At 41.1% G+C, this 17,427-nt stretch overlaps 1 protein-coding gene across 6 annotated transcripts in view; it reads left to right on the top strand.

Moving 5' to 3' along the window:
* Znf512 (zinc finger protein 512) overlaps positions 1-15,963 on the top strand; it is a 37,892-nt gene extending 21,929 nt beyond the window's left edge. For 4 of the 6 annotated variants that reach the window (XM_042696721.1, XM_042696723.1, XM_042696722.1 and 1 more), the window contains 7 exons: positions 12-110; positions 670-837; positions 5,913-6,107; positions 8,722-8,823; positions 10,102-10,164; positions 11,521-11,619; positions 13,965-15,963. In XM_042696721.1, coding sequence (XP_042552655.1) covers positions 12-110; positions 670-837; positions 5,913-6,107; positions 8,722-8,823; positions 10,102-10,164; positions 11,521-11,619; positions 13,965-14,273 — 1,035 coding nt within the window. In that variant the 3' untranslated portion in view covers positions 14,274-15,963. Of the gene's footprint in view, positions 1-11; positions 111-669; positions 838-5,912; positions 6,108-8,721; positions 8,824-10,101; positions 10,165-10,887; positions 11,620-13,964 lie in introns of those variants that run through there. The other 2 variants (XR_006150164.1, XM_042696726.1) reach the window with 2 other exon arrangements.
* Positions 15,964-17,427: the final 1,464 nt, after the last annotated feature.

The raw sequence follows: 17,427 nt of genomic DNA on the forward strand, positions 1-17,427 counted from the left end.
TTGGTTTCCAGCCCATTTTGAAGACTGGAGATGAAGCAGATGAACCAAGTGAGAGAGAGAGACTCCGAACTGTTTTAAAAAGACTGGGAAAGCTCAGATGCACGCGTGAGGTAAGAGCCTGAAGACAGCATATCTTTTCCTTGGAGTCTCAGTGTCTTTTTCTTGTTCTTTTCTATTTCTCCTTTTCTTTCCATATTGACATCCTAGTTCCATGCCATCTTATGGCATAGTGTGGCTTCAGCTTTTCCAGATCTTTCAGTCATTAATAATTCTTTGTTTTCTTTCTCATCTCCAAGTTTACTCCCCATGTTTCTCTTTGTTTGCCATCCCAGTGTTTGAAAAGGATCCTCATAACTTTAGTGATGAACTTTGATGTTGCTAGCAATTTGATACTGGAGTGGGGTTGGATCACAGACCAAGGAGGATGCTTTATTACAATAAGTAGATGACCATGGCTTTAGTTCCTCAAATGTGAACCAATTGACTCTATGGCTCATAGATAAGACAGAGAGGGATAAGGAAGAATTATTCCAATGGGAAATGGGTAAGGGTTCTGAATATCATAGTCTTTTTTGCAGTTTATAGTGGTGAGTGCTTATGGCTCCTTAGAAATTTAGGAGTATATCAGAAGATGTAAGATTCTAATGTAGACCTCTTTCCTGTATTTAGAGTTGCTCCAATACCTTTACCAGCATTATGGGATATCTGTACCATGTTAGAAAATGTGGCAAAGGGGCTGCAGAGCTGGAGAAGTTGGCTCTGAAGTGTCACCATTGTGGAAAACCATATAGATCAAAGGCTGGACTTGCATATCACCTGAGGTCAGAGCACGGGCCTGTGAGTACTGATTTCTCTCTAGACCCTGTGTGGGGATATATGTTATGCTGAGTGCTTATCACCCATATCCTATGTGTCATGGCTGCATTATTTGTGTCACATTTTACTTGTTGAATGGTTTGTTCTCCTCTTCATTCTTTCTTTTTACTTTTGCCATCTATATGTATGGATTTGTTATTGTCATCCTTGTTGACCTTGTATATATATGTGTACACACACATATAGATGCAAACTCATTTATATATGTATGTGACATACATTCACTTTTTTTTTTTTAGATACTCAAGACTTTATGCTTGTTAGGCAGGTATTCTACCTCCTGAGCCAAGCCTACAGCCCTTTTTGTTTTATTTTTAAAATGAGGTCTCATGCCTAGGTCAACTTGGATTATGATCCTTCTATTTAACTTCCTGCATAGCTGGGATGACAGGTGTGTACATCTTATTAGTCTCATGAACTTTTTGCCTGGGCTTGCTTTGAACTGGGATTCTCCTGTTTTCTGCCTCCTGAGTAGCTGAACTACCATATCATGCCTATTATGATGTCACTGAAACTCAAACATTCCTCTTTTAAGGATTTTAGGCACATCTGTCCAGCTAGCTTCTTAATTCTCTATTGTTTGCGCTATTATCAGTGCTTGAACTCAGGTTTCATGCTTTTCCTCGGTTTTGTTTTTGTTTTTGTTTGTTCATGGTTGGTTCTCTACCACTTGAGCCACGTCTCTCATCTGGCTTTTTTGCTGGTTAATTAGAAGTAGAGTCTCAGAATTTTCTGTCCAGGCTTGCTTCAAACCACAATTGTCAGATCTTAGCCTCTTGAGTAGCTAGGATTACAGATTGTGAGTGCCTTGTGCCCATTTTGGTGTTACTCGGGATTGAACTCAGGGCCTTATAGTTGTTAGGCAGGCAGTCTACTATTCGAGCCATTCCCCTAATCCTATTTAATGTTGAATCCCTATTTTATGTTATTTTTGAGGTAGGGCCTTATTTTATGCCTGAGCCCTTCAACTTCTCCTGGGCTGAGGTCCTTCTACTTTTTCTTCCCCTTGTCATTAGGGATGATAGGTATGTACTGGCTAGCTGCCTAACCATTCATTGAGATGGATTCTTTTGAACTTTTATGGGAGGTGGACCTTGAAATGCAGTCCTCCAATTTTTAATTTCTACCTCTTAAGGCTTAGCCACCATGCTTGGCTCTATCCTGGTTTGTTTTTTTTGTTCTTTTTTCTTGACTTTGTTTTTGTCCTGATTACATTTTCAAACATCCCTGACATAGGCTTGCTCTATTGATTTGTTTGTTTGTTTATTGTGCTCATCTTAGGACTTGAACTCGGGGTCTGTGTGCTGTCTCTGAGGGCTAGAGCTCTACCACCTGAGCTAAAGTTTCATTTCTGGTTTTTTTGGTACTTCATAAGAGTCTCCTGGACTTTATTCCCTGGGCTGACTTCAAATCATGATCTCAGATCTCAACCTCCTGAGTTGAATAGCTAGGATTACAGATGTGAGCCACCAGTGCCTGGATATTTTTTTGGTTTTGGAGGTGTTTTGTTGTTGTTGTTATTTTAAGACAAGCTCTTACTATGTAGATCAGGCTGGGTTCAAATGCATGATCCTCCTGCCTCAGCCTCATGAGTGCTAGGGTTATAGAAGTGTTCTACTATGTTCTCCATTCAGTTTTCACTTGTTTAGGGGTGACACATAAGAACCAAATTGCTAGGACATAGGATAAATATATGTTGGACTACAGAAGATAATGTCAGTTTTGCAAAGTAACTGCCATTTTGCATTCTCACCAACAAAGTATGAGAATTCCAATGCTTTTCCTTTCTCAACACTTGGTATTTTTTAATTTAACTTTTCATACATTCTAATATACACGTTAGTAATGTCTTAGTGAGAGTTTACATTCTCTAGTACATAATGGAAATTTCTCTGTTGGGTTATTAATCATATTTTTGAGTGCTAGTTCGCAATTTCGAATGTCTTCAGGGAAATAACTGTTCAGATGCTTTAATCATTTTTGGTAGGCTTTGGAAGATTTTTGCTGTTTTATTAAGTTGTGTATATATTCTGAGGGTTTCATGTATTCAGATTTAAGTTCTTCAACAGGCATATCGATTTTTCACTGTGTTTTTCAAAGAAAATTTTGGCTAAGTGCAATTTACTTTAGTGTGGCAGTAATTGGGGTTTGAACTTAAGGTTCTTTGTGTGTGTGTATGTATGTGTGTGCCAGTCCTGGGTCTTAAACTCAGGGCCTGCATGCTGTAGCTGAGCTTCTTTTTGCTCAAGGATAGCACTCTACCAGTTGGGCCACAGAACCACTTCAGGCTTTTTTCTGAGTAGTTTATTGGAGATAAGAGTTCATGGACTTTACCATCCTGGCTGGCTTTGAACTGCAATCTTCAGATTTCAGCCTCCTGAGTAGTTGGAATACAAGCATGTTACCAATAGCCAGCTGGTTTTGTGCCTTTTTTTTTTTTTTTGGTCGGTCTTGGGGCTTGAACTCTGGGCCTGAACGCTGTCCCTCAACCCTTCAGCTCAAGGCCAGCACTCTACCACTTGAGCCACTTCTGGTTTTCTAAGTGGTTTATTGGAGATAAGAGTCTCACAGACTTTCCTGCTCGGGCTGGTTTTGAACCGTGATCCTCAGATCTCAGCCTCCTGAGTAGCTAGGATTACAGGCATGAGCCACCTGCGCCCAGGTGGTATTGTACCTTTTAGAAAGGTGTTCTCCCACTCCAGTTTCCTCTAGGCCTGTTTTTCACTGGGTTGTTTTTTGTTTTTTGTTGGTTGTGGTACCTGAACTCTGGGCCTGGGCGCTGTCCCTCAGCTCTTCAGCTCAAGGCTAGCACTCTACCACTTGAGCCACAGCACCACTTCTGGCTTTTTCTGCTTATGTGATACTAAGGAATTGAACCCAAGTCCTCATGAATGCAAGGCAAGCACTCTACCACTGAGCCACCTTCCCAAACCCTCACTGGTTATTTTTAAGATAGAGTTTGCTTTCTGCCTTGGCATATGTCTAAACCATTGATTCACTTGTTTTTGGCTTAATATCATTGCTAGGATGACAGGCCCATGCCACCATGTCCATCTCCATTAAGATGGAGTTTAGTAAGCTTTGCTTCTTGGGCTGACCTCCAACCATGATCTTCCCAATCTCCACTCCCCAAGTAGCTAGCAGCATGAGCCACTGGTACCTGGCTTCCAATGTATGATTTTTCTATGCTGCTGCACATCACCACAAACCTAATTAATTTCAAACGAACACGTTTCTTATGTCACAGTTTTTGAGGTCAGTATGTCTCAGCTGGCTTCTGTGTAGTCTCACCAGGCTGGCCTTTAGTGTTGGAGAGGCTATGCCTTTCTTAAGACACTTTCTAGACTCATTCAGATTATTAAAAGATTCAAGTCCATGAGGCTACAGGAGTTCCTTTCACTGGTAGGCTGGGAATTGTTTTCAGTGTCTCAAGACCACATACCTGGGGCTGGGAAGGTCTGAGTGGTAGAGTGCTTACCTTGCATGCATGAGGCCCTGGGTTCAATTCCTCAGCACCACATAAGCAGAAAAAGCCGGAAGTGGTTCTGTGGCTCCAGTGGTAGAGCACCAGCCTTGAGCTGAAGAGCTAAGGGACAGTGCCCAGGTCCAGAGTTCAGGCCCCACGACCGACCAAAAAAGACCATATGCCTGTCCTAGCTCATAGTTCCCTCCACTTCATTCAGTGACAAGAGTTTGTGTCTCACATGCCATGAATCTTCCCTGCCACATCCATTTTACTTAATGTCAAGCAACTGGGTACTTTAATTACAGCTACAAAATACTTGAGTGGTCCAGGCATAGTAGACAGGCCAATAATTCTAGCATTTCAGAGAGTAAGCAGAAAAATCACAAATTCAAAGCAGTTTGAGACTGTTTCAAAAATCAACCACAAAAAAATGCTTTGGCATAAACACGTAGATTCATGTTGACTGACTGATAGCAGTAGCCTAGCCAGGTTGGTACTTTGGGATCACAAAAAAAAAAAAATTAAATGTTGGCCTTCTTGGTGTTTCATAGTTTTATCCTTTACATTTAGGATTATGGTCTGTTTTTTTGTTTGCTTGGTTGGTTGGTTTTGTTTTTTTTTTTGTTTTGGGGTGGTTTTTTTTGGCCAGTCGTGGGGCTTGAACTCAGGGTTTGGGCACTATCCCTATGCTTCTTTTGTTCAAGGCTAGCACTCTACCACTTGAGGCACAGCACCATTTCCAGCCTTTTCTATTCTATATAATACTGAGGAATCAAATCCAGGACTTCAAGCATGCTACTAAGCCACATTCCCAGCTCTGTTTTAATTTTTATATATAGTGTGATGAATGGTTTGAGGATGCCTTCTTGTTTGTCTGTGCTGGTACCAAAGTTTAAACTCAGAGCCTTGTGCGTTTCCTCAGCTTTCTTGCTCTTGTTCTTCCTATCACTTAAGCCACATCTCTAGTCTGGCATTTTGCTGGTTAATTGGAGATGGAATCTCTCAGACTTTTCTGCATGGGCTGGCTTTGAACTTTGATTCTCTAGATCTCAGCTTCCTGAGTAGCTAAGATTACAGGCATGAACCACTGTGCCTAGCTAGGTTCAATTCTTTTTATGTAATGTGTCGGAATTTTTGGCCACTTACACATAGCACAGCAGAAAATATTTATTTATTTATTTTATTGTCAGTCGTGGGGCCTGAACTCTGGGTCTGGGCACTGTCCTTGAGCTCTTCAGCTCAAAGCAAGGACTCTACCACTTGAACCATAGTACTACTTCCAGCCTCTTCTGCTTATGTGGTGCTGAGGAATTGAACCCAGGGCCTCATGCATGCAAGGCAAGCACTCTACCACTGAGCTACCTTCCCAGACCCAGAAAAGAATTTTTATTCCTCTGAGAAAATATTTTACCAGTAAAGTAAGATTAGTCTTGAAGCTCGATGTTAGTTCCTAATAGCTAATAAATAGTTCCTGTAATATTTAGCTGTCACAAGAAGGATGTACTTTAATAATTAGTTGTGATGGAAGTCACTTATCAGGCCCACGTTTTGCTGTGTTTCATTCTCGCAGATTACCTTCTTTCCAGAGACAGCACAGCCAGAGTGCTTAAAGGAGGTAAGCCTGGAGTCAAAGAGTGGAGGCCGAGTTCAGAGGCGGTCTGCCAAGATAGCTGTATATCACCTGCAGGAGCTGGCCTCTGCAGAACTTACCAAGGAATGGCCTAAGAGAAAGGTGCTTCAGGACCTAGTACCTGATGATCGGAAGGTAAGGTAGAAACTTCATTTTTTTTTTTGGGGGGGGGGGGTCCGGTCGTGGGCCTGAACTCTGGGCCTGGGCGCTGTCCCTCAACTCTTCAGCTCAAGGCCAGTGCTCTACCACTTGAGCCACAGCGCCACTTCCGGCTTTTTTCTTTTTGCTTATGTGGTGCTGAGGAATCGAACCCAGGGCCTCATGCATGCAAGGCAAGCGCTCTACCACTGAGCCACCTTCCCAGCCCAAGGTAGAAACTTCTATCAGTTGTTGAATCTTTTTTTTGTTTGTTTTTTGGTGGTGGTGGGGCTTGAACTCGGCCTGGGAACTGTCCCTGAGCTCTTCAGCTCCAGGTAAGTGTTCTGCCACTTGAGCCACAGTGCCACTTCCCAGTTGTTGAATCTTTATATCTGATATTTTTCCTATATGGAGAAAAGTAAATGTGATATTTTGCATCTTTGTCCTTGGACGTGGAGTACATATTCACATTCCTGTAATTTATAGCATGACTGTCTGTGTCAGAAGTTCCTTAAGGAGTCTTCTTAATTGTGCATTACTTCCTGAGGGAACCCAAATTCTCAAGTTACTAATCTTTGTCCAGTGTTACCATTTTGTTCAGAATTAGTAGTTTTTATTGAGTTTATATAAGTGTTTCAAATTATTTTTCATCACAGTTACTAGGGTTTGAACTCAGGGCCTCTTAACTCATTGGGCTTTGTTGCTCATATGCCACTTTACCACTTGTGCCACACTTTTATCCCTGTTTTTTTCCTACTTGAGCCACACTTTCTATCCCTGGTAATTGGACATGGGATGTTTCAGACTTTTCTACCTGAGCTACCTTTAAATCACAATCCTCTAATCTCAGCCTCCTGAGTAGCTAGAATAGGTGTATGCCACTTAGCTCCGTATGTCTTTATAAAGATCATCTTTATTCTTTTTGTTATAGCTGCAAACTACATGATTTATATAAATAATGGTTTGTTCTGTTAATACTTCGTATGAACACTGCCTTGTATCAGTGGACTTTACAAGCTGCGAAGAACATTAAATGCTTCCAAATGGGGCTAGCTCTGTGGGCTAGCACTTTAGGCTCCCTTCCTTTCCCCTGCTACTTCTGTGGGCTTTAGTTTGCATTTCTGCCTCAGAACCAACTCCTTGGCGACACTTCCATTGTTGAAGCAGGACGGCTGTGACCACCCATGGTGGGCGATTCAGAATGGGTCCACAGATGCTGTTTCCTCTCTGGCACCTCCAGTTGCAGTTGTCCATGTAGCTTGTGTCAAAGAATCTGAAATACGTTGCTAGGAATGCCTCCATTTTTACATCAATAAGCAAATATTACATGTTCCAGTCCTTGATTTCTCTCACTTCTTTGTGTTAGAATGAATACTGATTTTGTTTAAAAAAAATTTTAAATATAAACAAAAAATAGACTGTGGTGGTGTCCAAAGTTTAATCGCCAGTACCACCACAAAAATGGAAGAAAGGAAAGAAAGAAAGAAAGAAACAGGGAAAAATCATTAATCATTCACAATCCTACCATTCAAAGAATAAATTATTACTCAGCTACATCTTGGGCTTATAGTCACCTTTTAAGTATCTAAATATACATACGTTGATCGTTGAATGTGTATTGATATCTTTTTCTTTCCTTTCCTTTCCCCTTTCCTTATGCACCTCCATGAATGACTTCACTGTAAAGTTTTTTTTTAATTATTGTTATTATTAAGTAGTTGTACAAAGAGGTCACAGTTCAATACATGTCAGGTTATGAGTAAAATGCTTCTTGGCCAATGTCACCTCTTTCTTTTTTCTTCTTCCTTTTTCCCTGTAGTCCTTACACTCAAATTTACATAGTTCACTTGTTACATAATATACATTGAATATAATGACCACATTTGCTTACCCTTCCTCCCTCCATTCCTGTGCCCCCCCCCCGCCCTTGCCCATCCTCTCAAGCAGGTTTCCACTTCCTGGTAATCATTTTGATAAACAATACTTGAGTTGATAGAGAAGTTACACCTTTGAATTCCTCCTCTAAGTATTTTGTGTGTAAATGCATTGGGCCCTGTATATGTTATCATGAATAGTTGTGTTTTAGATCAAGCTGCCACACATGAAGGAAAACATGCACCATTTGTCTTTTAGTCTGGCTTAAGTTCATCCATTTGCCTATAAATGACATATTATTCACTCCCAGGCACTGGTGATTCATGCCTATAGTCCTAGCTACTCAAGAGACTGAGCTCTAACGATCTTGATTCAAAGCCAGCTGGGGCAGGAAAGTCTATAAGACTCTTACCTACATTAAATTACCAAAAAAAAAAAAAAAATCTGGAAGTGGAGATGGGGCTCAAGTGGTAGAGCATTAAGCACAAAAGCTCACCCCAGGACCAGCAAAAACATTTTTTTTAAACAGTTGATTTGTCATACTCTAGTTTTCTTTCCTTCTTTTTAGCATAGAAGTATTATATATAATATCCCTGGCCTCTATTACTTGTTTTTTGTATATGAATCTATACTTGTGGACTCCTGAAGTACATAACCTGAAGAGGTGTGTCTGGTACTTCTACAACATTTGGGTTCAGAATTGTATTCCTGCAATCAAATTTTTCCTGCCTTGTAGTTAAAATATACTCGCCCTGGGCTACCTACCTTCAGCCAAGAAGTATTGCACAAATGGAAGACAGATATCAAAAAGTATCACCGGATCCAGTGTCCTAACCAGGTGAGGTTCTTACTCTTTTATTATCTTAGTCGGTGGTTCTCAAGCATCTGCTCTTGTTTTCTTTATTCCTTCATGACAAAGTTCTTGAACCATAATGGCTTTAACCAGTAATTATTTTATTTGTCACAATTCAGTGTGTAGATCTATAGTTTTGTCAGCAAGATGGCATTCCTGCCATCTGTGACATCTGGTGGAACACTCATGGGAGTGCACTGAGCTGGGCCTCAGGCAGGACTGAATGCCCCACACCTGTTTAGTTGAACTCAGCTGAGAGCTGAGTGCCCTATATGGCCTGTCTCTGCCTGCACTACCAGCAAGGAGCATGGTGCCTGACTTCTCAAGACAGTTATAAAAACATGTGGACAGAGCTGCAGGTCTCTTAAGGCCTTCCTTCTGAATTTGTACAGCATCATTTCCAGGGCATTCTAGTATTCAAGACATCACAGACTTAGAAGGGGTGAATGGAACCAACTACTTGATGGCAAAAGAAAGAATTTATGGCCATCTTCAAAGTTGCTTCACAGGTGTATAGCACCACTTGTTGGAGGAATGAATGTAAAACAAGTACAGTGATCCCTCACCTATCACAGGGTTCACTGGAACATAACTCCTGCAATAGGTAAGGGATCACTTTGTTTGTTTGTTTTTTTAAAAAATAACTCTACAGTTAAGCTGCAATAAGTGATCTGTAGAGAGATGACTGTTGACTCACTTGTCCTACTACATAAAACTGATTTTTTAAAATTTCTAATATATTTCTGTTAAATGACAGAAAAAGTACCCTGAAACAAAACAGCTTATAGCTTAAATTTACCAGAACACCTTGTTCTTGTTCACTCTCTTTTCTTTTTCTGTTTTATGTGTGTGTGTCTGTCTGTGTCTGTCTGTCTGTCCGTCCGTCTGTCTGTCTGTCGTGGGGTTTGAACTCTGGGCCTGGGTGCTGTCCCTGAGCTCTTCAGCTCAAGACTAGTGTTCTGTCACTTGAGCCACAGCACTACTTCCTGTTTTCTGGTGGTTAATTAGAGATAAGAGTCACGCAGACTTTCCTACCTAGGCTGGCTTTGACCCATGATCCTCAGATCTCAGCCTCCGGAGTAGCTAGGATTACGAGTGTGAACTGCTGGTACCTGGGCTACATATGGCTTTTAGTATTTGATTTTGGCACTATTTATTGGTTGTTCCTACTGCAAACGTGAATTGTTCAATGTAAACGATCAAATTGACAAGAGAAAGGATGCTGCTTGTCACTGTATTCACCTCATTGCTTCTCTTTTTCAGGGTTGTGAAGCTGTCTACTGTAGTGTATCTGGCCTTAAAGCTCACCTGGGTTCTTGTACATTGGTTTGTAACTTTTTAAAATTTAATATCTTAATATGTTTTCCCAAGTAGAATGAAAAGGAAGAGAACTCGGTTTAAGATGATCAGCAAAGCCGGGTGCTGGTGGCTCACGCCTGTAATCCTAGCTACTCAGGAGGCTGAGAGCTGAAGATCACGGTTCAAAGCCAGCCCGGGTAGGAAAGACTGTGAGACTCCTATCTCCAATAAACCACCAGAAAACCGGAAGTGGTGCTGTAGCTCAAGTGGTAGAGTGCTCGCCTTGAGCTGAAGAGCTGAAGGACAGCGCCCAGGCCCAGAGTTCAAGCCCCACGACCGACAAAAAAAAAAAAAAAAGATGATCAGCAAGTTCACTGCGGTATTCAGAGGCTGTTTTAGTCCTGTGTCAGGGGTTTTTGGTCTCATATTGGGTGGGATACTAGGTACATCCAAGATATAATAAAAGCTAACATCGCTTTAAATCAAGCTAATTAAAGGAAATTGGAGACAAACATGAGCTTTGAGTCCCAACCAGAGATTTAGCTTCTTCTGTCTGAGCCTCTCCCACACTGGGCCTTTACTGTTTTATCATGCTTTAAACTTCCTGAGGAGAAGTTACATGCTTTTTCCTGGACTGGTGAAGATCCCCAAACACAGTCTGCACTGTATTGGCTTCAGGGGATGGCAGATGGGACAGGGTGTCAGGCTAACAGCCACTCACCTCACTGAATCTTTTCCATGTTGACCCAGGTGTCATACAACCCACGAGCCATGAGAAATGCTGCCACTTTCCAATCCCATTCAGAAGTATCTCCTCACAGAAAATGAGCACCATGGAAACCTGAAGCGTCAGGAGGGGAGAGAAGTCTCAGTTCAAGGCAACAAGGGAGTTGTAGGCATCCCAACCAGATCTGTGCAGGAATGCTTAGGAGTTTGTCATCTTGATTCTAGTTTCTGAGTCCTTGAACTAGGTATTATGGATGGTATTCTTCTAATTCTGGATTTCTGAGGCACTTTTTTTTTTTTTTTTTTTGCCATAGTGCATAACATTTGAAAGAATTGCACTGTGGTCCCTCTGGTAATTTGGGGAATTGGTCATTTGGGGGAAGGCACCAAGACAACCTGAAAGTAAGGTGAAAGGAACCTAGGAAAGTAGAAGAATGTGGCATGATACATAATGAAAGTAGGAGGATGTCAGGTTGTACTGAAGGTGGGTGGGCAATGGTGCTGATGATATTGTCTAAGCTGCTTTGGATTCCTTTTCTTCTTATTTTTGCTTAAGTAGCACCTCCTCTTTTCATCCCTACCAGTCCCTGCACACGACCCAGGTTTGTGTCCCTGAATTAACCCAGTAATTCTCTTTTCTTTCTGTCCTGGAAATAGGGAAACTTTGTCGCTGGAAAGTACAAGTGTCTTCTCTGTCAGAAAGAATTTGTGTCAGAGAGTGGTGTCAAATATCACATCAACTCTGTCCACGCTGAGGTAAGTCTCTGCTTTTCTGTACTGCTTTTGTAATTTTATGGACCTGACACATTAACTGTAGAAAGATGCATTTTGTCTCTTTCATTAAGAAAACTAACTATAGTACTTACAGACACGGAACTAAATTTTCTAAAATTATGTTAATTGTATTTTTCTCTTAAAATACTTGAAATTACTGTGACTGAAGATCCTCAAGCTCTTTTAATTTTTTTTTAAATTGTTTTTTATTGTTTTGTCGGTTATGGGACTTGAACTCTGGGCCTGGGCACTGTCCCTCAGCTCTTTAGCTCAAGGCTAGTGCTCTACCACTTGAGCCACAGGACCACTTCCGGTTTTCTGGTGGTTAATTAGAGATAAGAGTCACATGGACTTCCTGTCTGGGCTGGCTTTGAACCACAATCCTCAGATCCCATTCTCCTGAGTAGCTAGGATTACAGGCATGAGCCACTGGCGCCTGGCTTCTTTTAATTCTTAACAGTGATTAAATGTGGCTTGCAGAGTCCAAGTTGGATTTAAATGTTTGACCTTGTTGCATAGTAATCTCTGCTGTGCATTCTTGTTCTAATGTCTCTAACAGGCATTTCTAATGCTATGTAAATTACTGCATAAAGGAATTATGTAGTATTTATTTTAAATCAAATTCTATAGCAGTTCAGGTATAAGTATTTCTTCTAACATGTATCTTTAAATAAAAGATTTTTTACCATATATCCATAGATATCATTTAAATGATTGGGCTGGGAAGATAGCTTAGTGTTAGAGTGCTTGCCTCGCATGCATGAGGCCCTGGGTTCAATTCCTCAGCACCACATAAACAGAAAAGCCGGAAGTGGCGCTGTGGTGCTGTGGCTCAAGTGGTAGAATGTGCTAGCCTTGAGCTGAAGAGCTGAGGGATAGAGCACAAGCCCAGAGTTAAAGCCCCACAACCAACAAAATAAATAAATAAAATAAAAATTTCCAGCTGGGTGCTGGTGGCTCATGCCTGTGATCCTAGCTATTCAGGAGGCTGAGATCTAAGGATCTCTGTTCAAAGCCAGCCCGAGCAGGAAACTCCGTGAGACTCTTATCTCCAATAAACCACTAGAACCAGAAGTGGTGCTGTGGCTGAAGCGGTAGAGTGCTCTCCTTGAGCTGAAGAACACAGGGAAAGTGCCCAGGCCCAGAGTTCAAGCCCCACGGCCGACCAAAAAAAAAAAAAAATCCCATGATTGTTTACACTTTTTTCCCCCAGAATTGTTTTACTCAATTAAGGATCTAAAAATGTCCATATGCTATAATTCTGCATTTTAATCTGGACCGTAGCTGTCAATTAGAAATGCAATGGTAGCTATTGTATGTAATATTTTTTCTAAGTATCATGAGTTAGGTTTAGTGAACGTGCCTTTAATCCTAGTACTTGGGAGTTTAGCAGGGACATTTCACATTTTTTAATACTGAACTTACAATTTAGTTAGCATTTTTTACTGACAGTGTATCTCAAATTGGATGAACCACATTTAGAGCTCATAGGTGCCTGTTGCCAGTGTCTTGTTTCCTTGTTCCATGAACATTAAGAAGCTTCTTTTGGGGGTTGAAGGCATGGCTCAGGTGGTAGAGTGCTAGCTAATGAACAATAGCATTGATACTGAGTTCAAATTCTGGTCTTAGATCAAAATAAGAGCAGTTTTCTTTTTGTATATTGGGAGTTGAATTGAACTCCCAATATACAAAAGTTAATAGTTAACTAGGCAGGTGCTTTACTGTAGAAGCCATGTTTCCACCCTTTTTGCTCTTTTTTTTTTTTTTTTTTTTTTTTAAGAAGAGTTTTATTTTTTGCCTAGGCTAGCCTAGACTGTTATCCTCCTGTTCATTCTTCCTGTGTTGCTGGGATGACAGATGCATACTGTCATGCTTAGCTATTGGTTGAGATGGAGTTTTGCTCTTTTTGGTCTAGGCTGGCCTCAAATTGGTATCTTTTTTTTTAATCTCTGCTTTTCAAGTAGCTGGGATTATAGGAGTAAGATAGCACACCTAGCCTTCTTAAGTCAAGTTAGGTCTGAAAGATTGATCAAATTGCAAAGTAGATTCAAGTGAGGTTTATTCAGATTCAGTAAGAGATATAGGTTAGTAAACAGACTTTGTAGCTCACTAATACCTAGAGTCATACATTACAAAGAACTTGGTTCTAAGATGTTGTCATATTAGATTTTTCCAATTGTATACAGAATTCTAAGATACAGGCCCATACATATTCCTGCCTTCCCCTGTTCTGCCTTAATCATGCTTTTTCTTCATTCTTTGTACATCCCACTTTATCTTTTTCTCCTTGTTTATGAATGATTGGTATTTCTGTTTTGCCTGTCTAGGATTGGTTTGTTGTAAACCCAACAACAACCAAAAGCTTTGAAAAGCTGATGAAGATAAAGCAGCAGCAGCAAGAAGAAGAAAAGCGGAGGCAGCAGCACAGAAGCAGAAGATCTTTAAGAAGACGGCAGCAGCCCAGCATAGAGCCTCCAGAGACCCCGCTGAGTCTTAGAGGAGGGAAGGATCAGAGGAAGAGTGATGAGGAACTGGTCATGTCGACCTCCTGTAAGGAATCAGAGCAGGAACCAGTGCCAGCCCCGCCCCAGAAAGAAAAGGCCCCGAAGACCACTCAGAAACGAGGAAGGAAATAGGCGGGCAGTGAAGGCACACCTGATCTAGGAGAGAGGATGCACTGCTTTTATCGCAGGACTGTGTGTGGACGCCTGAGTCACAGGGCTGAGTGAACATGCTGTTGGTGTAAGGCTGTGACTTCCTCGGCTCCTTCCTGTGTAAATTTCACAGTCTTCTCCTCACATTCACTTTCATCCCTTCCCTTCCTTTTCCTAGGTTTTCCTAGTATTCTTCCTTTGAGTCCTCTTGATTTTCTCTTCTTTGCCCAAAGAGCCCCGCCTTGAGGCAACCTATAAATCCTTGTTCCCCTCTTGAAGACTAAGAAATGAATTTGGTTCTTCCATTCTGGATGTGAATGTCTTGGAATCTCCTTTGATCTAGTGTCACTCCATCATCTAGATTTTAGAACAATTCCAAACTAATTTTTTTTAGTAACAGGTTTATCATTTTGTATTTGTAACAAACTTAAAACCTAGAATTGTTGATACTTTCATAATTGCATGGCCCTGAATCTTTGGAAAGTAAATTTATGGAGGCTCTTTGTCCACAATATGGTTTTCATATAGGAAGAAAGAAAAGGAAGTAGGATGAAAAAGCTAGAAACTCCCTACATTGACTATACTAGGAGATATATTTGACTGGACCAAGTGGCAGTGAATAACTAGACCCACAGGTGTGAAAAACAGCCTTAGGAGTAATGTGTCCCAGACATTAATGAGTAGGGAAAAAAAAGGCTGAAGGAGCAATAAATACTGCCCCAACTTTCCTGGGCCCTGAAGCCTCACCTGTTGCTAGAACCAGTGCCCTCCTAAAGCTGGCATTGCTCCATTGGTTTTAAGAATTGACAGATGTCACATCATCCCCTGTGTGTTGCCACAGTACCTAGTGCTCTTAAAAATGCCACTAAGATCGGAAACCAAGGTGCATTCCTTGTCCCGTGGACCTTACCTCACTTGTTAGTCCACACTCTGCTGAGTCCTCCTCTGTGCCGTGAGCCCACCTCTGTCTCTTTCAGTGTTCTGAGAATATTGTCCTACTATACTGTTTTATATATGGACTTCTATTAACTTTATATTGTGAGATTCTGACACCAGTGTAGTTCTTTCTCTAAAGGTGAGAGGAAAAACATTTTCTGTACCTCATGCCTACCTGTTAATGTTTAATGGCCTCTTTCCCTTTGAGGGTACTTTTCTCTGGAACATTTGTTAGAGCAGCATTGTTGTCGTGTTTTTGGATTCTCTTCCCCCTTTTGTGTAGATATTGTTCTTCTATATTCTTGCCTATTGTGTGGCATATGGCACAAGGTTAAAAAACTTTCACCTTGATATGGACAAATACTACCTTCTAAAAGTCTGAAAGGCTGTTGCCACCCTTGAAATCTGTTCTCTGTGCTTCTCTAAATAGCTTTATCATGTGTGTTTTTGTGAAGATCACTTTCAAAAAAGGTGCATTGAAACCTGAATTGGATATCACCAGACTGAGTTATGAAGGAAGTGGCATATCCACACTATGTTTTCATTCCTGGTTGCACCCTTAAAGCCCGTGCAAAAGACGAGGGCTATTGGGGAGGAGAAATGAAGAAGCTTTGTTAATTTCTGGTGACAGTACCTGGAATTTAGTTATTTTTTTTTTAATTTAATTTAATTGGTGAAATTGCCTCTGAGAATGTTTGGCAATGACAAACACAATAAAAAGACTCACTTAAAATGATGTTTCCAGTTCTTTCTTTTTTTGCAGTACTGGTTTGGAGTATAGCACTTTCACTCTTACTGGGATAGACATTCTACCACTGGAGCTGCACTCCAAGCCCTTTTTTGCTTTAGTTGCTTTTTTAGATACCGTCTTGTGTTGTTGCCCAGGTCCATCTTTGTGCCTGGCAGTCCTGAATTGCTGGCTGGCCACCATGCCAGACCTCCAGTTATTCTTTGTGATCTGCTTCTCAATTATTCGTTGTCACTGTATGAGAATAAGAAGATGGCTAAACATAAGAATAGATTTAAAAATAAATGGCAACTGCAGTTGTCTCCTTATACCTGCTGGTTAAAATGAGTAATTTGAGACTAAAGGGAATTAGAAGAGGAAACCTGCTCTGTCTCTTGCAGGCTTCTCTGCTGCCAGCAAGAACAATAGCTTTGGCCTCATCGGATAGCTGCTTTAACCTCTTGAGTGTGTGTGCAGCTATGCAAGGTAAAATGAATCTCAAGGAAACTACTTCTTAAGGTGGCACTGTGGAAGCAGGGGCCTGGGAGGCATTTTCTTGTGAGGGAAAATTCTAAGTACCCACCTTTTACATGCCATAGAGCTTCTGGTGGGTAGGGGCTGGTAATGATGTCCTGAAGTTTTGGTTTCTTTAGAAACCACGTCTTTCTTTGCCCCAACTTTATACATGCTTTTCTAGCCAAGCTGCAAGTTTTTCAGGTCTTTCTGATCTGCTTTGGGTTCAATCCCTCAGCACCACATAAGCAGAAAAAGCCCGAAGTGGCGCTATGGCTCAAGTGGTAGAGCACTAGTCTTGAGCTGAGGGACAGGCCCAGAGTTCAAGCCCCATGACCAACAACAACAAGTATATATATATATATAAAAATTATTACATTGCACAGAGGTGTTACCATTTCATAAAGCAGGTAATGAGTACGTTTTGGGGGAGACAGTGTCACCTCTTCCTTCACTTTCCTCTTAATTTTTTTTTCAGTTTACTCAGTTTAAGGGTTCTTCTACACTTTATTCACAGACTTGCTTGATTTCCCAGAGGTACATAGCGAAATGTGTGTATATGCTTTTGTGCATTGTTCTGAGGAGAGAATTCCAATTTTCATCAAACTTTAAAAGAAACTTGAGACCATCAAAATAGTAAGAAAGTGCTAGGTACCAGTGGCTCACACCTGTAGTCCTAACTACTCAGGAGGCTGAGAGCTGAGGGACCAGTGCCAGTCCCTGAGCTCAAGTCCCAGGACTGACAAAAAATTACAAATAAGTATGATGCAGTGTCAGAATTTCTGGTGGGGTTCAGACTGACTTTTAGGCCATTACTATGTACTAGTTCTTTCTCTCCTCACTTGTTAATCTCTTAAGTGTCTTGTACTCCAAACATACTAAGAAAAGTAGAGTTTGTTTTAAGAAGCAAAAATTATTCTGGGAAGAGTTGGGGGCTGGATACCCATGTTCTCACTTGAA

The sequence above is a fragment of the Dipodomys spectabilis genome, unplaced genomic scaffold, assembly GCF_019054845.1.
Source record: "Dipodomys spectabilis isolate Male_0828 unplaced genomic scaffold, ASM1905484v1 ptg000210l, whole genome shotgun sequence".
Lineage (NCBI taxonomy): Eukaryota > Metazoa > Chordata > Mammalia > Rodentia > Heteromyidae > Dipodomys > Dipodomys spectabilis.